Source organism: Prionailurus viverrinus, chromosome E1, assembly GCF_022837055.1.
Source record: "Prionailurus viverrinus isolate Anna chromosome E1, UM_Priviv_1.0, whole genome shotgun sequence".
In the NCBI taxonomy this organism is placed as follows: Eukaryota; Metazoa; Chordata; class Mammalia; order Carnivora; family Felidae; genus Prionailurus; species Prionailurus viverrinus.
Window position 1 is genome coordinate 14446962 of NC_062574.1, and position 22473 is coordinate 14469434.

General features: G+C 40.5%; 1 protein-coding gene across 4 annotated transcripts in view; it reads left to right on the plus strand.

Moving 5' to 3' along the window:
• Positions 1-22473, plus strand: part of SMG6 (SMG6 nonsense mediated mRNA decay factor) — a 228090-nt gene that overhangs the window by 9201 nt on the left and 196416 nt on the right. For all 4 annotated transcript variants that reach the window (XM_047832481.1, XM_047832478.1, XM_047832480.1 and 1 more), the window contains 2 exons: positions 7432-7542; positions 7914-8126. In XM_047832481.1, the coding sequence (XP_047688437.1) occupies positions 7432-7542; positions 7914-8126 (324 nt within the window). The remainder of the gene's footprint in view (positions 1-7431; positions 7543-7913; positions 8127-22473) is intronic.

The following is a 22473-nucleotide window of genomic DNA, read 5'->3' on the forward strand; positions in this document are numbered from 1 at the left end:
CTTTCCACCTAAGGAGCCCCCTTAGCAGAAGCACTTAGTTCCAAATTGTATCTTCCTAGATCTTACCAGACTTCTCTAAATGTACTTCTAACAGAGAGTCCTGGGAGCTGATAATGGCCCCTAGTAAGGAAGCTGAATTGAAGGGGGGGAAGGTCAATGGTAGGTATCAAAGATTTAAGTGTAAAGTAGCTAACATGTCATTTAGCAGGTAGCATTTTCATAATTTTGTAAAATTCATTGCCCAAATAAACAATGTTTGAATTAAAAAATTTTTTTTGAATTAAAAATTTTTATTCCCCGGGGCACCTGGGTGGCTCAGTCGGTTAAGCGGCCGACTTCGGCTCAGGTCATGATCTCACAGTCCGTGAGTTCGAGCCCCGCGTCGGGCTCTGTGCTGACCGCTCAGAGCCTGGAGCCTGTTTCAGATTCTGTGTCTCCCTCTCTCTCTGACCCTCCCCCGTTCATGCTCTGTCTCTCTCTGTCTCAAAAATAAATAAACGTTAAAAAAAAAAAATTAAAAAAAAAATTTTTTTTTATTCCCCTTTACTCTACAAAAGATTCCAAAAAATTCCTACTATTTAATTATGGATTGAAATTATTGATTAAATAACATGGTTTACAGAGTACACTTCCTTCAAAATCTATTAAATATCTTCACTCACTTTTTATTGTCTTTAGTACATTAACAGTATTGTGCAACCATCAACTCTGTCTAGTTCCAAGACATTTTCTTCACCCCAAAAGGAAACCCCACACCCATTACTCTCCATTCCTTCCACCTCTCAGCCTCTGGCGATCATTAGTTTATTTCTGTCTCAGGATCTATCTATTGAATGTTTCATGTAAATGCAATCTTAGTATGTGACCTTTTATATCTGGCTTCTTTCATTTACCATAAAGTTTTTGAGGTTCATTTATGTTGTAGGATGTCTCAGCACTTCATTTGTATGGCCAAGTAATACTCTCATTGCATCGATATACCATACTTATTCATTAGTTGATGGACGTTTTGGTTGTTTTCAACTTTCACCTTTTGTGAATAGTGCTTTGTCAAGTACAGGTATTTGTTTGAATATCTGTTTTCAGTTCTTTTGAGTCTATATCTAGGAGTGGAGGAGCACCTGGGTGCCTTAGTCAGTTAAGCATGTGACTGTTGGTTTCGGCTCAGGTCATGATCTCATGGTTCATGGGTTTGAGCCCCATGTTGAGCTGACAGTGCAGAGCCTGCTTGGGATTCTCTCTTTCTCCCTTTCCTTCTGCTCTTCCCCTGCCCATGTGCTCTCTCTCTCTCTTTCCCACTCTCTAAAAAAACAAAAAAACAAAACAAAACAAAAAAACAAAGAAACAAGCTAGGAGTGGAATTGCTGGGTTGTATGGTAATTCTGTGTTTAACTTTTTATTTTTTTTATTTTTTTTTTAACGTTTTATTTATTTTTGAGACAGAGAGAGACAGAGCATGAACGGGGGAGGGGCAGAGAAAGAGGGAGACACAGAATCGGAAGCAGGCTCCAGGCTCTGAGCCATCAGCCCAGAGCCCGACGTGGGGCTCGAACTCACGGACCGCGAGATCGTGACCTGGCTGAAGTCGGATGCTTAACCGACTGAGCCACCCAGGCGCCCCTGTGTTTAACTTTTTAAGGGACCACCAAACTTCTTCATAGAGGCTGCACCATTTTACATTCCCACCAGCAATGTACAAGGGTTCCAGTTCCTCCACGTTCTCACCAACATTTGTTATTTTTCATTTTTTTGATTATGACCAGCCTAGTGAGTGTGAAGGGATATCTCTTTAATATTTTTTTCTTATTTTTTAAATTTTTTGGTCAGTTTTAGGTTTGCAGAGAAGTAAGCAGAAAGTACAGAGTTCCTATATATTCCCTCATCTCTCCTCTCCTCCATTTTCCCAGTCATTAACATCTTGCATTAGTGTAATACATTTGTTTATAATTGATGAGACAGCATTGATACGTTATCACTAACTAAAGTCCATAGTGTACATTAGGGTTCACTTTTATATTTTGTGTACATTTTGTGGATTTGAACAAATCTGTAATGACATGTATCCATCATTGTAGTGTTATACAGAGTAAGTTCACTGTCCTAAAAATACCCTGTGTTCCACCTTCCACCCGTTCATCCCCCCTCACTCCCTGAACCTCTAGCAATCTTAATTTTTACTGTCTCTGTAGTTTTGCTTTTTCTTGAATGTCATATAGTTGGAACCATACAGTATGTAGCATTTTCAGCTTTGCCTCTTTCATTTGGTAATATGCATTTAGGTTTATTTTTGTGGCTTGATAGCTCTTTTCTTTTTATTGTTGAGTAATAGTACTCCATTGTATGGATGTTCCGCAGTTGGTTTATCCATTCCCCTATGGAAAGACATCTTGGTTGCTTACGAGTTTTGGCAATTACGAATAAAAATGCTATAAATGTTTGTGTGCAGGGCTTTGTGTGGACATAAGTTTTCATTTCATTTGAGTAAATACCAAAGGGTGTGATTGCTGGATTGTATGGTAAGAGCGGATGTAGTTTTGGAAGAAACTGCCAAATTGTCTTCTGAAGTGGCTGTGCCATTTTGCATTCCCGCTGGCCGTGGGTGAGAGTTCCCGTTGCTCTGCATCCTCATAAGCATTTAGTGTTATCAGTGTTTTGGATTTTGGTCATTCTGATGGGTGTGTAGTGTTATCATCTCATTTTACTTTGCAGTTCCCTAATGATATATGATGTGAGCATCTTTTCGTATGCTTATTTGCCATCTGTGTGCATCTTCTTTGTGAGGTGTGTTGATCTTTTGCCCATTTTTAAATTGGGTTGTTTTTTTTCTTACTGTTAAGTTTTAAGAGTATATTTTCGGCGTGACTGGGTGGCTCAGTCGGCTGAGCGTCTTGACTTCAGCCCAGGTCATGATCCCGTGCTTTGTGGGTTCAAGCCCCACGTTGGGCTCTGTGCTGACAGGCTCAGAGCCTGGAGTCTGCTTCGGATTCTGTGTCTCCCTCTCTCTCTCCCCCTCCCCCACTCTGTCTATCTCCCAAAAATAAATAAATATTAAAAAAATTATTTAAAGGGTATATTTTTAATTTTTTTTTAATTTTTTTTTTTTACATTTATATATTTTTAAGAAACAGAGTGAGACAAAGCGTGAGCAGGGGAGGGGCAGAGAGAGAAGGAGACACAGAATCTGAAGCAGGCTCCAGGCTCTGAGCAACTGGTCAGCACAGAGCCTGATGCAGGGCTCGAACCCACAAACTGTGAGGTCATGACCTGAGCCGAAGTCGGACGCTCAACCGACTGAGATACACAGGCACAAAAAATTTTGAAATTTTTTTAATGTTTATTTATTCTTGAGAAAGAGAGGCAGAGCGTGAGTTGGGGAGGGGCAGAGAGAGAGGGAGACACAGAATCCAAAGCAGGCTCCAGGCTCTGAGCTATCGGCACAGAGCCTGATGCCGGGCTCAAACTCATGAACCAAAAGATCATCACCTGAGCCCAAGTCAGATGCTTAACCAACTGAGCCACCCAGGCGCCCCCAAGAGTATATTTTGAATACCACTCTTTTATCAGATACGTGTTTTGTGAATGTTTTCTCTGTGTGTGGTTTATCTTTTCATTTTCTTTCTTTTTATTTTTTAATTAAAAATTTTTTTTTAAGTTTATTTATTTATTTTTGAGAGAGAGACGGGGAGAGTGAGCAGAGGAGGGACAGAGAGAGAGAGAGAAAGAGAGAGAGAGAGAGAAAGAATCCCAAGCAGGCTCTGCACTGTCAGCATGGAGCCTGACCTGGGGCTTGAACTCACAAACCATGAGATCATGACTTGAGGTGAAACCAAGAGCTGGACGCTTAACTGACTGAGCCACCCAGGTGCCCCATATCTTTTCATTTTCTCAGCACAGAATAAGATTTTTAATTTTAATGAAATCCATCTTATCAACTTTTTCTTTTGTGGATTGTGCTTATGGTTTAATATCTAAGAACTCTTCACCAAACCCAAGGTTACCTAGATTTTCTCCTGTGTTATCTTCTAGGAGTTGTGTAGTTTTGCATTTTACATCTAGGTTCTGTGATCCATTTTGAGTTAATTGTTATGAAAGTTTTAAGGTCTGTGCAAGATCCATTGTTTTGCATGTGGATGTCCAGTTGTTTCAACTCCATTTGTTGAAAAGGTGATCCCTTCTTCATTGAATTGCCTTTCCTCCTCTGTCAAAGATCAGCTGACCATAACTGTGTGGGTCTCTTTCTGGGTTTTCTATTACATTCCATTGATCTATTTGGCTGTTCTTGGGCAGTACCATTGTCTTGATTACTGTAGCTTTATAGTAAGTCTTGAAGTGAGGGAGTTTGGTCTTCTGACCATGTTCTTCTTTGTCAGTATTGTGTAGGCTATTCTGGATCTGCTTTTCTGTATTAGCTTTAGAATCAGTTTGTTGCTAACCTACAAATCTATTGATTTTGAAGTAGTATCTCATTGTGGTTTTGATTTGCATTTCCCTAATGACTAACGCTATTGAGCTGTACTTACTGGCCATTTGGAGAAATGTCTGTTCAAATCCTTTGCCCATTTTTTTCTTAAAAAAAATTTTTTTTTTAAGTTTATAAACTTAGAGAGGAGCAAGGGAGGGGCAGAAAGAGAGGGAGAGAAAGAATCACAAGCAAGCTCTGCACTGACAGTGCAGAGCCCATTGCGGGGCTCAAACTCACAAACTGTGAGATCATGACCTGAGCTGGAGTCAAGAGTCAGATGCTTAACCAACTGAACCACCCTGGTGCCCCTGTCTTTTCACTTTCTTGATAATGTCTTCTGATGCCCAAAAGTTTTAAATTTTGATGAAGTCCAATTTATTTATCTTTTCTTTTGTTGCTTGTGCTTTTGTGTCATAGCTTTGAAACTATTATCAAATTCAGAGTTAAGCTATGTTTTCTTCTAGGAGTTTTTATAGTTATGGCTTCTGTATTTAGATCTTTGATCCATTTTTCATTAATTTTTGTAGTTGGTGTGAAATAGAGTCCAACTTCAGTCTTTTGCATATAGATATCAATCGTTCCAGTACCATTTGTTGAATGTTCTTTCCCTATTGCCTAGTCTTGGAATCCTTGTTCAAAATCATTTGGTGCATGGTTTATTTCTGGGCTCTTAGTTCTCTTCCATGGACCCATATGTCCACCCTTATGCCAGCAACGCCAGCATTCTTTTAATTACTGTAGCTTTGTGGTCAGTTTTGAAATCAGGATATGTGAGTTTTCCACCTTTATTCTTCTTTTTCAATATTATTTTTGCTATTTGGGGTTTCTTGTAATTCCATATGGATTTTAGGATCAGTTTTTTCATTTCTGCAAAAAGAGTCATTGGGATTTTCATAAGAATTACGTTGACTGTGTAGTTGCTTTGGGGAGTATTTACACAGATGTTTTTGATTTATTTAGGTCTTCTTTAATTTCTTTCAGACACGTTTTATAATCTTCAGTATATAAGTTTTACACGTTTACACTTGGTTATTAAATTCATTCCTAAGTATGTTATTCTTTTTGATGCTATTGTAAGTGGAATTATTTTCTTAATTTCTCTTAAAGGTTGTTTATTACTAACGTATAGAAATATAATTGATTTTTGAGCATTGATCTTAGCCTTACAGCTTTACTGAATTCCCTCAATGGCTTTTCCCCATTCTGATTAAATTGGTATATTTTTCTTTCATAAATCTCTGACCTAAATTAGTAGTCCTTTCAAGTTCTTTTCCTCTGTCCCTCTCTTTCTGTCTTTTATCCTACTTGTCTTTTAGTGTCACTTTCTCAGTTTTCTGTGTCTTCTATCAGTATTTCAGTGAATCTCAAGAATTCAATGAGAACATGCTTGTGCACAGTGCTTTGCTAGGTCCTCTGAATGATGAATATATGATATGATCTGAAAAAAAGTATTGAAAAGACAAGTGAGGTGTGTAGACAGTGATACAAATTAGACTTCATGAAATGTGATGCGTTGATTGTTAAATGCACTGTTATTTTCTGGACCACTAAGAAAGAATATGTGAGTTATTATAAATGAGATATAATGGTAGATATTGATTGTAAATCAATTTCAGAGATGTTAAAATATGAAAAAATCATTGTAGAATTGACAAAACAGCCTAAAATCAAGTGAGTGGTATAGACTGAGATTAGTATGGAATAGAATAATACTAAAAATAGCCCCCATTGGAGGCACCTGGCTGGCTCAGTCAGTAGAGCATGCAACTCTTGACCTAGGGGTTGTGAGTTTGAGCCCCACATTGGGTGTACTAGAGATTACTTAAAAATAAAATCTTAAAAAACAAATAGTCCCCATTGAACTGACTGTAATAGTATGTCAGATATTCTGTTAAAGTGTATGCATTATATGAATTTTAATCTTTTTGGGAGCCATATGTGTGTAAACATCTCCATTTTACAGATAAGGAAACCTCTAGGTTGATTTCTTTTGAGTTATACCTAATAAATGGCAGGACCAGTTCAAACTCAGGCAGTTGACCTTAGAATGTGTATCTTTAACCATGCTAGCAGAATACAAGATGTAAGGTTTTTTGTTATTGTTGTTTGTTTGTTTGTTTAAAATGGAAGTTTTGAGGAATGAGTTACTGGGGAGAGAGAGAAGTTAGTATTCTAGATGCATTTTGAGACAGAAAAAAGGGGAAAAGTGTATATGAACTTGAAGAGAGAAAGGGTTTTTGACATTCCTTCTCCCTTTATTTCAGTGTTTTCTTTTTTTTTCTCCTTTCTGTCCTCTCTGTTTTACTTCTTTTCCTTATTAACTGGTTGTAAAACTGACTTGAAGTATTTATTTGCTGAATTCATTGGATAGTAGTTTGTATTTCCCTTCCTCAGTAGAGTCAGTGTGGTATAGTGAAAACGTGAACGTAGGAACCAGACAGTCCAAGGTTCATATATTGGCTTACCCGGGATTTGGCTTGGAGACCTTGTTGGACAACTTAGGTTGTTGGACAGCAATCTCTTTGAGCTTCCTTTTCCTCATTTCTAAAATGGGAATAATAATGCCTGTGGGGCAGTGTCCTTAGGCTTAGAGGTAAAATCTATAAAGTGATGGTCACTTGTCTCACTATATTTAATCAGTGATGTTGCCATTGTTTATAATTTTTAAAATACTAATTAGTGAGCTGAACCTTGTATTTTTCTAAAACCAAAAGGTAACTGGATTTTATATTTCATGAGGCTCTTCATTCTTTTTCTCCCCCTTGTGAGCACTTGGCTCATAAGATACAGTACTGTGCAAGAAGAGCTCTCTGATGTAGTTGCCATGGCTTCTTCCGTGGATAGCATTCTGATTTTCTTATTGGAATTCCTCACAGCCTGGGAGAGATAGTAATTTTCTAGGTCAGCTGACTCGGGCTGGAGTCAGAAAAAGAATTGGTTGACTCGATGTCTTTGGCCTCTTTCTGCAGAGGAGGAAGCTTGATGCTGTCTATTACTATATGCGCAGTTTAGCTGCCAGCAACCCTATCCTGACTGCCAAGGAGAGTCTCATGAGCTTGTTTGAAGAGACCAAACGAAAGGTGAGTGGGGATGCAGGCAGACTCATTCCTTCCTAACAGAATGTGTTTCTCTTAGTGCCTCTGTGTCCTCAGGGGAATGACTTATGATGGCCTCAGGGGGTCCCATTGGGCTGTGCTGATGGAGTCAGTCAGCCTCTATGCAGAACCAAACTCATGTTTAGGAAAGTTCTCCAGGGCCCTTGGGTGTGCATCTTGTTTATGGAATTAATAACGCCTATGAGACAAAGCAGATGATACTTTGCTACTTTGGGACTATAGCAAAGTCTTTACTTTTTATAGCCCCTGGGCAACAAACTCAGGTGAGGTGAGCGCCTCTTTTTATTAGCTGAATTCCGGGGGAGTCTGAGCTTATGTGTTTGTATATTGTACAGGCAGAACAGATGGAAAAAAAGCAACATGAGGAGTTGGAACTGAGCCCTGACCAATGGCGGAAAGGAAAGAAGTCTACTTTCCGGCATGTTGGAGATGACACCACTCGCTTAGAGATCTGGATCCACCCATCACATCCTCGGTCCTCCCAGGGCACTGAATCTGGGAAGGATTCTGAGCAGGAGAATGGGCTGGGCAGCCTGAGCCCAAGTGATGTAAGTTGCTGAGGGTGATCTAATGAGCAAGACTAACTAAGTAAACATGGGTGCCCCAGTACATGCAACTGGGTATCAGTGCACAGACATTTACCATTAATCACAGGGAAGGTAAATCACTTCAGGCTCTCTGATGTCATCTCTCACTTCCAGCTACACTTCTTTCACTTTATTATATGCTTCCCTCTCTCACCACTATGTGGCACTGTAGAATTTAGTAAAACTAGTTTTTCTAGAGGAAGATTTACTTAGTATAGGATGAGAATTTTTTGCTGCTTTGGCTTTGGAGTCACCAATATGATGCTTTCGAATTCCGTTGTGATTTTGTGAAGCTAGAGAGAGCTCATAGTTGGAAAACTGCAAATGGCTGGTTCATTGTGCCTTGAGAGTAAAATTCATAGTGGAGTGAATGATGGTGTGATCTTACCCTTCTCCTGTCTATCCTTCTAATCTTACCCTTCTCCAAACTTTTCACAAAGCAGCCAGAGTTATATCTCTAAAATGTGTATCTGACAAATTACTTCTTAGAAATAAGAATGAGAGTTTGCTACAATAATCCAAGTAAGATGTGAAAAAGATCTGAACCAGGAAATAGCTCTGGAGATGGGGAGAAGTGAACAGATATACGATATATATTAATGAGGTAGAATCCAAAGGACCTGATTGGACATGGGGAGCTGAAGGACAAGAGGAAGTCAAAAGTAATACCTATTTAGGTGTTTCTGGCTTGGAAACCGGGTGAGTACTGGTCTATTCCTTGAGATAGGGAATAGAGGTAGAATTGGTTTTAGGAGAAAAACAGTGAGTTTAGTTTTGGACATGCTGGAATTTCTGTAGGACATTGAAAAGAGATTTAAAGGCTAACATATCAAAAGTGGGGAGAGTGTTCTAAGTTAGAGATGAAGATATTTGAAGGCATCCCCTTATAGATGGAATTGAAGTCATGAGAGTAGATTTAGTCACTTGAGGAGAAAACAGTGATAAATAGGCTGAAGGTCTAAGAGAGTAAGGAGATAGATGGCAGGGAGACGTCCTTGCAGAGGATTGGAAGAGAGTAGAATCTGGAGCACAAGTGCAGAGATTAGCCTGACTGAAGGTGAGAGATCCTTCTTACACTTGAGGGAGATGGGGGCAGGTAATTGGGGATCAGGTAAGTTTGTGGGTATTAGAGGAGAAAGATGTTTACTTTTTTCTCTTTGAAGTTGGAGACATTGTTGTCTGCTAAGAATGAATCAAAAGTAGTAGAATAGGAGGACTTCTTTGTGGTTTAATTTAAAATTGCCATTTTCTCTTTTTATGTCCTTCTTTAGCTCTTTTCTGCATGACTTGGAAAGTAGACATTGCTTATGAATGAAACTTCCAGTTTGCTATGTGCCATGATTTGCATGGGGTGCTTCAGGAGAGACTGAAGGTAGACTGTCTCACTGTTGCCCTTTTCTAGTTTGGATATTGCAGCCCCAAATTGGAAGCCTGTATGAATAAGAGAGGAGTCATTCTATTGGGTTAGCTCCACTGTCTGTCTTTAAAATGAAAGCAGGGGGGTGCCTGGGTGGCTGTCGGTTAAGCATCCCACTTTGGCTCAGGTCACGATCTCACAGTTTCTGGGTTCGAGCCCTTTGTCGGGCTCTGTGCTGACAGCTCAGAGTCTGGAACCTGGAGCCTGCTTTGGATTCTGTGTCTCCCTCTCTGCCCCTCCCCTGCTTGTGCTGTATCTCTCTCTAAAAAAATAAATAAACGTTTAAATAAATAAATAAATAAATAAATAAATAAATAAATAAAATGAAAGCAGCAACAGCAATTTGAGAAAGCATTTTATGGCTTTCTTTGACCTTGGCCTCAAGGTTGGGGAGTATCCTTTGTAAAGGTTAAGGTTGTAACTAATACTCTATAGATCTCACTCTCCCATTGTGCCTCATTGATTTTTAAGTACTGTGTTTATAAGTTTATGTTTTTATTCTTTTTTTTTTTTTTAATGTTTATTCAGTTTTGAAAGACAGAGACAGAGCACAAGCAGGGGTGGGGCGGAGAGAGAGGGGGACACAGAATCTGAAGCAGGCTCCAGGCTCTGAGCTGTCAGCACAGAGCCCGATGTGGGGCTCGAACTCACGAACTGGGAGATCATGCCCTGAGCCGAAGTCAGATGCTCAACAGACTCAGCTACCCAGGCGCCCCATTTATGTTTTTATTCTTGTTTGCATCTCAGAGAAGGCATTTTCAGTTTATGGGCTGTCATTAGGTGTATTAAGTTTTATTAATTATTTTATTTTTAATTTTACTAATATATGAATGTAAGTTTAGTAGGAATTTCAAATGATTAAAGATATAAGCGGAGTGAAGTGGTCATTTCTTTCGTAACTATTCATGTTGTTTATGTATTTTCAGCTTACTTATTCTTGGGTAATTACTTTCCTTAATTTCTCTTAAATTTACATCTGTGAGGTTGGGCTTTTAGTTTGAGACTGCCAGCACCAGGGGAAGAAGTCTGCAGTTTCATAGCTCTTCATTTATCCAGCCAGGAAACCTCCCTTCCTTTTTCACCTGCTTTCTCAAACCCTAAGTCTGCTTCCCATATTTTCTTTTTTAGAGAAGGCCCAAGAACTTGGCTTGTTCTCTCCATTCCTTGGAACCTATAGTTGACAAGAAGTGGGGATTTAGTCACAGACATTTGAGTGATTAGGCATTGGGGGTACAGATAGAGATTAAAACAACCAAAAACAACCAAAAATGATCTTTGACCTCAGGGAGCACTCAGTCATGTGGGGAAGACAAAAACATACATATGTGATTATAGTGCAGTGTGCCAAGTGCTATGATAAAGGGGAGCATGAGAGGCTACAGAAGAACAGGGCCAGGGCACCTAATTTGGGCAGGGTTTCGGAAGGGTTAGGCATTTTGCAGCTGAAGGATGATGTAAGGGCATTTCCTCTCTGAGACCTGAGGCTTGGGAACTGAGGCTATACTATATATATACTTTTCTCGATTTCCACTACCATCATCCTAGTCCAAGTTCTCATTGGTAATCCACAGACCTTTGAAAAAGTTCCTAATGGTCTTTTCACATTTATTCTTGGTCCTCCTTTGACATTTCTTTTTCTTTTTTTCTTTTATTACTATTTTTTAATTAAAAAAATTTTTTTTAGGATTTTTTTTTTTTTTTTTGAGAGCGAGCAGGGAGACAGAGAGAGAGAGAGAGAGAGAGAGAGAATCCCAAGCAGGCTCTGCGCTGTCAGAGGAGAGCCCAATGTAGGGCTCAAACCCATGAACTATTAGATTATGACCTGAGCTGAAACCAACAGTCGGACATTTAACCTACTGAGCCAGCCAGGTACCCCTTATTTTACTATTTTTTAATGTGTATTTATTTATTTTGAGTGAGTGCATATGTGTGTGCGCAAGCAAGAGTCAGGGGCAGAGAGATAGGAGAGAGAGAATTCCAAGCAGGCTCTGCACTGTGAGTGCAAGGCTTGATCCCATGGACCATGAGATCATGACCTGAGCCAGAATCAAGAGTTGGACGCTTAACTGAATGAGCCACCAGGCACCCCAGGCCTTTTTTTTAGATAGTAACCTAAGTGAGCTTCCAGATACACATTTTTGATTGAAAGTCTTCAGTTGTTTCTGTTTGCTCTCAGAGTCGTGTCCAAAATCTGTACTGTAGTATACTGGGCCCCACATGATTTGGCCCCTGCAACTTCTGACCATACCTTCTCACCATACTTCTCTTCCACCCCCCCACCCCCAGCCCTGTTGTACTGGTTTCTTCGTGAAGGGCCCAAGTTCTTTTCTGACTCTTGGCTATCACACATTCTCTCTTTCTGCAGTGCTTTTCTCTATCAGTCCCATTCTTTTCCTTAAATTCTCAGTCTAAATATCATTTCCCTTTTCCAGGGAAGCTTTTTCTGATCCCTGAGCCTGGATGTTACCCCTTTGTAACCACATTTTTAATTAAGTACTTTTGGGTACAGTTTTGTTGTTGTTGGTTAAAATCTTTCCCTTGCTGGATTCATGGCTCTGTGAGAGGTCCATATCTAGTTGTTCACTTACTTTATCCCCAGTGCCCACATTTACAGGAATTTAAATAAATCTTAGTTGAATATATAAATGATGGAAGAAACTGAGGAATGAGGCTGGAGACGGTAGAGGGGAGCAGATCCTTCATAAATACTGAGGAATTTGGATATCGGATATTAAGGATTTTAAGCAGTAGGATTTTAAGCTGGGACATAATCAGATTGTGTGATGATCCTCTTTTCAGTACTTCTCTTAGAACAGATTTATTTTTTTTAAGGGGGATTTTTTTTTTTTTAATTGCAGAAGTAATACCAATACGGATAGCACTGTATCTAAATCAGTGTCCATGAAGTTTAAAATGAGAGTCCCTTGTATTCTTGCCTTCAGAGACACCACTATTAACTATTTGATGGAGGCCCTACCAGACCTTTTTTCCAAGCATTTATAAGTGTGTACACGTACACACATACTTGTAGACACATGGAATATATTTTTAACAAAAATGGGATTATCCTATGCACATGTCTCCTGCTATCTGAAAATAGAGCATTACTATGAAATGTTTTGTAAGCCGAAATGGCATAAAGCAAAGAAACCATTGCCATTAATTTGTATGGAAAATTTTTTCGACGTTCCCAGACCCCCAAAATACCCTCTTTTAGGCTGTTCTGATACCATAAGACACATCTTGCTAATGGATGCACAGAATAGATCAGACAAAGCACAGATGCTTGCAGACACAGTTCAGAGCTCTGGTGGCCTGATGCTGAGGTGACGAGTGTAGTTCCCAGAGAAGGAGCTTGGTGGTGCCACTCGAGGTACGCGCTGCCTCTGAAAACAAATGCTGAATGCTAGTTTCGCTTTTCAGCTTTTTTATAAAAGCCAAAATCCCCTTTGGATTTCTTTCAGTTAGCAAAAGTGGTACTATTGTAGGTCTTTCGTAAAAATAAAATGATACAGCATGAACTTTTGAAAAGCAAGGGATATCTGTATATACTAATCTATAGTTTGGTTTTTTAAATTATCAGCTGGACATACAATCGGTTCTGTTATAATGTAACATACTTCCTAAAATTCCCTGTACTATGTAAAATCACACAGTAAAAACCACAGAGCTTATGGGGAAGATGGGGATGGGGCACAATACTCAAAAACTTCCTCAGTGATGTATTAAAAAAAGATATAAACCTAATAAGGCAGTTGTGCAATTTTATACATTATCCATTGATTAAGAAATAAAAAGATACTAGGGTGCCTGCGTGGCTCAGTCAGTTGAGCATCAGACTTCGGCTCAGGTCATGATCTCGTGGTCCACAGTCCGTGGGTTCGAGCCCTACGTCAGGCTCTGTGCTGACGGGTTGGAGCCTTGGACCCTGCTTCGGATTCTGTGTCTCCTTCTCTCTCTGCCCCTCCCCCACTCATGCTCTGTGTCTGTCTCAAAATAATAAATAAACATTAGAAAAAATTTAGAAGTACAAAAATACTATTTTGAAAAAGAAATGAACTTTGCCTACAGAAATGGGCTTCAGAAGGACTAAAGGTTCCCGTTCCACTTTTTTTTTTTTTTTTTTTTTGGTGAGAGAGTGAGAGAGAGGGTGCGCGAGTGAGTGAGAGGCAGAGAGGGAATCCTGAAGCGGGGCTCAAGCTCACCCGATACGGGGCTCGAACTCACAAACTGTGAGACCTGTGCTGAAGACGCATGCTTAACCAACTGAGCCACCTGGGTGCCCCCTGTTACACTCTTTTTTAAAGAGAAGGATGATAGCTTGTGGATTCTTGTGAAGTGATGGAGGGAAGGTTATTTGGAATTGTACGAGTAGGTATAACATCACGTGTGGGTAGGTTTAGCATCTGTGAATTCACATGGTGAACTGCAGTAGCTGGTAGATATTTGGAGAGAGAGAGTGAGTGAGCGTGTGAGCGTGTGTGTGTGTGTGTGTGTGTGTGTGTGTGTTTTATATTCCTGTGTAGCTGGGTTCAGCTGAGTGCAGTTTCCTATGTTCACCCGGTGTTTCTCATGAACAGAATCATGCATAAGGAGATGCAAAATTTGTGTTCTACTCAAAATGTTCCCTAACATATTTATCACAATGGAACAAACATATATTTTCAAAACAAGGATTATAGCAAAACAGACTCTATTTCTACTTGTCCAAGAGTATCTTTTCTTAGTATGTTCTTAGTGTGGCTGAATATTTCATTATGAAGGTATGTGTCATTTGCTTAACTTATCTGTGTAATTTAAATATTTGCTGAGCATTGCTTGTTCATTTTAGTTGTCTTTTTTGGATGATTAGCCTTACTAAGAATTACTCCTTTGACAATTCCCATTTCTAGCACAAACTACTAAAATTTACATCCATGAATAAGAAACAGAAAGTTTGTAGTTTCAAGTAGTTGTTAGTAATGATAGTAGAGTCCCCACTAGTTTGTTCTCTCTCTGCCAAGCACAGGTTTTGGATCTCTCTCTGAGTGGCTGCAGGAGGTTAGCTTGTGGGTTGTTGGTTTTTAGCCTTGAGATGTGGTTTGGGTTGAACATGCTACCTGGGGAGGGACTGCCAACCTCAACTGTAAATGGCATCCTTTTAAACTAATTGAGACTTCTATTTAAACTCTACCCCTGACAGCTAGGCTACTCAAATTCGGTGTCACAAGGGTCCCAAGCATTCTTTATTTAGCGGGTGTGCCTTCTGCTATGCCTCAGGTCCCTTTGGAAATCAGAAAAAGGTACTGCTTAGCAAACAAGTTGTTGCAGACAGTGAGTTAATTAAGGAGATTATAGGATCAGAGACCGTTTTCACACTGAAAGGCCAGGGAACTGCTCTGTTTGTGTCTTGAATCCAATGTAACTTGTGTCTGTTGACTGGGGAAGAATGAGCAAGTGAGAATGGGAGTCGTTAACAGATGTTTGTCTCTCCAACTTCATTGAGTTCTCGTGTTTTGGCATGATTTGATTTCCTTTTCCCAGCTGACTGTGGTTACTGTATAACTTGTTTGGTGCCATGTGTGGAAAATGGCTTTAGGTAATGAAATGTCATTGTGTATTTGGCCAAACTCTTGACAAGCCTTCCTTCCTTTTGGCCCTTCAAAATGGTTTTGGGGTTCAGTCTGGACTGTACTTCAGTAGCTCCTAATAACAGTCATTTGGCCTTTCCTTATTTGAATCTCATATCCTATTTCATCCACCAAATGATATTGTTTGCCTTGTTTTTTTTTCCTTTTGTTCCTGTTCCTTCTGTCACATTCCAATATTTATTTTATTTCTTTGCATAGTTCTCCCCCCCCCCCCACCTCCCCAGAACTTGTTCATGTCCAGTCCAGAATTTACTGCAGTTATTCTTGAGATTTTGGAGTAGACGGCTGCCTTCTGGGTCCAGTGTTTAACCAGACTAAAGGTTAGTTTACCTGTCCTATTGTGCCTCTGTTCTAGGGTTGTAAAGATGAATACAACATTGTTACTACCTCAAAGAGTTTACAGTCTAGTACATGGGTCAGCAAGCCTTTCCTGTAAAAGACCATATAGTCAATATTTGAGGCTTTACAGGTCCTATGGTCTCTTTTACAACTACTCACCTCTGCAGTTGTAGTGCTAAAATAGCCATAGACGGTACCTAACTGAATGAGCATGGCTGTGTTCCAGTAAAACTTTATTTACAAAGACTGGTGGCAGCCTGCCTTTGGCCTGTGGGCCTCGTTTGCCAGCTTCTGATCTGCTGGAAGTAATGGCTATGTAAACAGAATGTTTCAGCATACAGTTGGTTATTGTCATTTGCGGTAGTTATGTGCTATAAAGTCACCACAGACACTGAATTAGTGAATACTGAACCATTGCTTCTAAAGGAAAAACAGGATTAGGTTTCTGTGAGCCTCTGGTTATAAGAATTTCATCAGGTGATTAGTACATAATCTTGTTTTATGTAGGTTTCTGTTTAAAGTCACTTTATTTAATATATATTGGTAACTCCTGGCCGGCAGCACTATAACTTGTGCCTGAACAAATACACACATTTTCTCTGTAAGGCACATCCCAGCCTTCTTGCACTTAGGAACACTAGACAGCATTTCAAGCACTGTGCTTGGAGGCCATTTTAAACAGTGAAATCACCAACAAAAAGCACACAAATGTGAAAGGCATGGCACTAATAGGCTATGAAAAGGGCCCTTGTTTAAAGTATGAGAACTTGAACAATAAGGCAGAGAGTCACCTTGTTGGACCTCAGCTGGGAACAGGTGTATCAGGGAACTTGAATTTTTTGCCACTCTGTGTGTCCACGAGTGTCTGCGGAAACACCATGGGGATTGATTTTGGTGTTACTAATAAGTTTTAGCAAGTAGCTGAATTTACAAATATGAAGTCTACAAATAATGATGACCAAGTATATTGTGGTAAGTGTCATGAGGGAGGTGTGCGTTGGGTACCGTCGAAGCATGGGGAAGGGCTACTTGGTTCAGTCCAGGTGGAAGCATGGGTTGTAGTGAGGAAAAGGGGAGTCACTTTGGAAGACTTCTTGGAAAAGTTAACTAGGCCAGGTGAGAAGAGAGTGTTCCAAGTAGAAGAGACAGCACGGGCAAAGGCAGAGGAGGTGTGGCACAGCAGAGGGTTTGCAGGTATCTAAACATACGGTAATTTGGAGGATCATGTGAGAAAGTTGGAGTAGGAGAGAGACTGAGCCTTCTGCAGGAACACTTTCTTGTTTGGTGCTGTGGTATGTATGGGTAGTGGTCAGTGGGCTGGGCCCAAATAATGTACTTCTGGATGCTGGAAATAATTTGTTTCTGGAATTTCTCATTGTTTACTTGTCATGTCTGCGTTGTTAATTCAACAAAAGCAGTACTGTTTCATTCACTAAATTAGGTAGGATGGAAATTGACTGAATTTTTTGTCCTGCAGTTTGTTGATTAAAATTTGAGGGCTACTCTTTTAGACGGTGCTTTAGGCATTGTGAACTCAAACATGCAGAAGATACTAGTGATGTTTCTTTGCGTCTTGGTTGTTGGAGGAAATTGTCAATGGCTTTAAGTAGGGCAAACCTCTTTTTCTTTTCATTTTGGTATTTTTATTGCCTTTAAAAAGTTACAAAGCCAACACATCCTTACTGTAAAAAATTTGAAAGTGCAGACAAACAATGTGTTTGTACCATCTAGTGTTGACCACTACTAACATCTTAGGGTTTGCTTTTCCTGCATGTTTAATGTTTATTTATTTTTGAGAGAGGGAGAGAGACGGAGCGTGAGCAGAGGGCGGGGGTGCAGAGAGAGAGGGAGACACAGAATCCGATGCAGGCTCCAGGCTCTGAGCTGTCAGCATAGAGCCTGACACAGGGCTCAAACCCACGAACTGTGAGAGCATGACCTGAGCAGAAGTCAGACGCTCAACCGACTGAGCCACCCAGGCGCCCCTCCTGCATGTTTATATAGGTCATAGTACATAGATTGGAAATGTCTAACACCCATTAACCTGGGGAGTCAAAAGAGAAAAATCCATGCCTAATTATCAACTCAGAACTGGGTTGGAAAAGTGGTATTCTAATTTCAGAAGTCAAACACAGATACCTGTATCTTGCTATTTATCCAAGTAGCACAGTGAGTGACACCATAATGTTCTCCCTTTCCTGTGTAAAGAGGAACTTCTCAGGCTACATCAATAAAGAAGAACAAGTTCAAGAAAGATTAGACATCTAATAGGACTCATTCTAGTTTTGAAAGATTGAGTATAAAAGGGCCCGTTTCATGAGGAAGCATCTTGAACTGGTAATAAATTGGGGCATGAGGGCTAATTTGAGGCCCTGTGGGCATAGAACCTTTGTGACTTTGAAAAGCTGGGTTCTAGTTGGAAAAGTTTCTAGGTTGTGGTGTTGGGGGTGGCTTTTAGGTCAGTGGGAATAGAGATAAAAAGATCTAGCAGAGGAATGATTGCCTTTTCAAATATTTTAAAGAAATATTTTTAAATAGGTAAAACGTGTGTGTGTGTGTGTGTGTGTGTGTACATATAAACATGGTTCTCTCCCTTTTCTTACATTATTAGGGCATGTCGTACATACTGTTATTCACCTTTGGTTGTTTTCCCCCTTCATATTACTGTTGGACTTGGGAAATCCTTCCATGAGTGCTTGCCTACAAGTCCTTGTATCTCTCTTAGAGGCTGGCAGCCTGATAGATTTCATTAATTTTGTCCAGCATCTGATATGTCAGAGGCAGGATAGTGCAGAGGTTAACAGCTTGGGCTTTGGGAAGTCCTAAGTTCAAGTCCTAGTTTTATCAGTTATCAGCAGTGAGGCTTCGGGCATGAGCTGCAGTTTCTTCATCTGTAAGACGGTGATACTGATAGACTAAATGAGATAATGCATGTGAAGCACAATGAGTAGCATATGGTAACTTCTCATGTATTGTTGGTGGTAGTTCTTAATTACATACTTACATTTTTGTTATGATCTTTTAAGCTGTTAGGTTTATTTTTGCCTTTTTTACTGTTTCTAATTAAAGTGAACAGTGAAGCTTAATAATTCACAAACTGGCTGTCTAAATGCAGACCTGTTTTGTTTGATGTGAAGAGTTTTATTTAATGATGACAAATTTCAAATACACACAAGACAAAATAATAAAATGAATCCCCATATTGTCACTGGTATTCAACAATTATCAAGACTTTCCCACATTTGTTTTAGCTTTCCCTCCTGCGTGCTCCGCCCCTCCCCCTGCCTCGGTTGAAATATTTTAAAACAAACCCTAGATGTCACATCACTGCATCCCTACATATTTCACTTATGTACACACCTTGTAAAAAATAATGGACTTTTTTGGGGGCACCTGGGTGGCTCAGTTGATTGAGCATCTGGCTCTTGATTTTGGCTCAGGTCATGATCCCAGGGTCGTGGGATCAAGCCCATTGTCAGGCTCCGCGTTGAGTGTGGAGCTTGCTCTCTCTCCTTCTCCTGCCCCTCTCCTCTCTCTCTCTATTTCTAAAATAAAGAGAAAAAAAAAGGTTTTTAAAGGACTTTTTTAATATACCACGGTGCCATTGCCATGTCTGTCTGTGGCATTCTGTATCTGATCCGTAACTTCATTTTCCACATTATCTATCAAATGGCTTCTTAGATTTGGTTTGTTGAAATCAAGACCTACATGTTATGTTTGATTGTCTCGTCTTCTAAGTTTGTTTTAATCAAGAACAATTCTGCCTTCCCTTTGAAAGATGTTCTTCATGTTATAAGCTTGTTAAAGAAGCAGGTTAGTTGTGCTATAGAATTCCCACACTCTCAATTTGTCTGTCTCCTTGTGGTATCATTCAGCCTTTCCCTCTGTCCCCCATATTCCTATAAATGAGAATTAGCTCTAGAAACTTGGTTAGATTCAGGTTCACAGGTGAGCTGTGTGCCTCATTGTGCACTGCATTAGGAAGTGTCTGTTTATCTCACTTTTAGTGATCAGAGGGTTCAGGTGAGACAAATGGCGGGGTTTTGTTTGTTTTGTTTTAACATTTCAATCAGTTGCCAGCTAATTTACAAAAAAAAATCAAGATCTGGCAACAGTTTGCCAGAGCCAAGTAGCAGCTACCCCCTTTTAATTGGGCTTGTGTTCTACAATTTGCCACCAACCCCCCAACTCTCCTGGACTTACACACAGCCACTTTTGTCACTTGCCTTGCCTCTGTAGGCATTTGATTTTGTGATTAGTGCTTTAAGAGTGCCACCAACGTGGGTTATTGCATTCTAGGTTTTTAAGTTGTTCCTCAGAGATTCTGTTTAGGACGGGCAAGTCCCCCCAGACAGGCCTGATTTTGATTACGGTTTGGAAATGTCTTAATCATTGGACCATAAGTGTTGTTTTGTTTTCTCTTTTTTTAGGGAGGAGCGTAAGTGTTTTGCTTGTGTTCACATGATATTGTCATTGGTGTTGACCCAGAAACTAGTTAGCTATGTGCCCTGCCACCAGGCTGGTTTACTCTTTGTGTATAGTCTAGTACTAGTGAGCCTAAGGAACCTGGAGGTATCACTTCTGTTTCCTAATGAAATTTGTACCTCTGGGAATGGAGGCCTATGTACAGAGCTCTGGGACAGTTCTTTCCTCAACATCCTGTTGCAGCCAAACTTGGTGAAAAGCAAGAAGTTATTCTTCCTCAGTGTGTGAACTGACAAGCTTCAGGCTGTGTTCTAGTAGAGTCTGAATGCCACCCATCAAACTGGTTGATTAAAAATAAACTTTTCTTGTCTCATGTAATTTTCCCTAACCCCAGGCTTTTTCATTGATCTGAGATCTCTGGCAGAGTGAGAACCTCGTTTCTCTAGGCTTGGAAATCATAGTTTTGGCCTGACACTTTGCCTGCTGCCCCTGCCCGAATCTCATGTGTCCATGTTTCCACGTTTTTAGTTTAGTTTAGTTTTTTTTTTTTTCCTTAGAGGTGCTTTCATAAGTTGAGAATGATGATTTTCTTTCGTCTGAATGCATGGCTCTACGAGGCTGGGTAGTACATGTGTATATTTTTTTTCCTGCATTGAATCAAGTGTCCAGCAAAGTAAACACTGGCCCGCAAAGGAGCACAGCTTCACTGTGAGAAACCCGGGTCAGGTGGTCCGGAGCGCGAGCTTTCACATGCTCAACTCGTTACAGTTGTTTGAAGGCTTTCTTAATTTTTTTTTTTTAACCATGTTTTGCAGGTGGCATTTTCTTCAGACCATTTGTCTTGCTTTTCAGTGCCCCTTTGCATAGTTTGTGCACCTGAGCTGCTGCTGCTGCCACCACCACTGCCACTGCTGTGGCGAAAAGAAAGCTGTGGTGTGTGGGTGGCACACATCTAATAGCTCCACCTTCCCCTCACCCCCGCTGCCCCTGAACATGGCTGTAGTTCAGAGCTCGGTTTTAGAAGGCCTGCTTTCTTAGGCAAGATGTCTGGTCTCGTATTGGAGTGTTTTAATTCTTAGAGTAGTATTGTGAGCCTTTAGGTTGGCACTTCCAGAACTAGTGCCACGAAAAAGCTTTTGCCCTGATTTTCCCTGGATGGCATAAGCACTGATTTAATCTACAGTGAGAGAAGCATTGAGGCTCTGTGCTAATAGGCAAATGTTTTCTGTCTGGTAACTCAATTATTTCATTACCCTGTATTTATCAAAGTTTGCTTAGCTTTTTGGCCTTACAAATACAAAGATGTCCTATCAGTAGGGGGGGGTAGTATACAGTTATGCAGGGTTGCTTTGGGGGTTCCATTAACATCACGTCATTCAGGTAGCTGTTTACTTTTGCAAAGTAGTGTGCAGTGTATTCCTCCACCCTGGAAGCTGTTTGGCCACGTAGGATGACAGGCGTTCCTGAGGCCTTTTTCTTTTAGGAAGGGGCTACAGGTTGGCTCTCTTTTTCTTAGGCCATGAGGAACAGAACTTGGTGACGGTACTTCAGAGGTGGAACCAGGACTGGGTTTTTCAGATACTGATAATGTGAAGTGTTCTTTGAGATGCAGCCCCTAGCAGGCAGGGACTGGAGCCTGGACCACTGCTGGACTCTCGGACTGCTGTCTTTCTTTGTCTCTTTGTGGTTGGCAGTGAGTGGAAGTTTCTCAAAGTACATTGGCCCTACCTACAAACCCTTAACGCCCTGTATGACCTCGGTCACCAAACCACTTCAGGGCTTTATTTTTATCCTAGCCGTTTCGTTTCAAGATGTGAGGTTGGTTTCTTTCCTCTAACAGAGCAAAGTTCTCTGGGGGAAGAAACAGAGTGCCAGGGTGCAGTTGAGGCTGGTTAAACACCAAAACCACACTCTTCATCTTTCTGGGCTTGAGACGTGACATAAGCCATGCTGCAAACACCAGCTTCCACACTGAAGAAACCTTGTCAGATACTGACTTCATTTCTTTTTTGTGTTTGTTTTGTTTGTATTTTTAGAGAAGTAGAACGTGGGGAAAAAGAGGTGTTACCTGCCCATTCTGCTTTAGCCAGAAATCTAATTCTAAGAATGGACATTTTGTTGCAATCCAGTATTTCCGAGCTTAGGGCTTTTCATCTTCCCCACCAGTGTTGATGAGAACTCTCACAACTCACCAGGTCTCAGGAAACCGGATTACCAACATATCCTGTTCGCGTGCATGTGTGTATTCTGTGTTACCCACAGGCCACTTTCCACCCCACGTGACCTTTAGCTACCATCCGGAAAGTCAGGACCCAGATACCAGTCAGAATTTCCAGGCTTTGGTTTGGTTTAGACATTTCAGAAAATGTTAATAGTAGTAATTTTAAAGAGACTTACTGAGTGGCACACGTACTGAATAGGAAGTAACGCATCCTGAGGAGAGGGGGAAAGGCAGGACCGGGGCTCTTTGAGAAACGTGTTTGAAAATAAACATTCA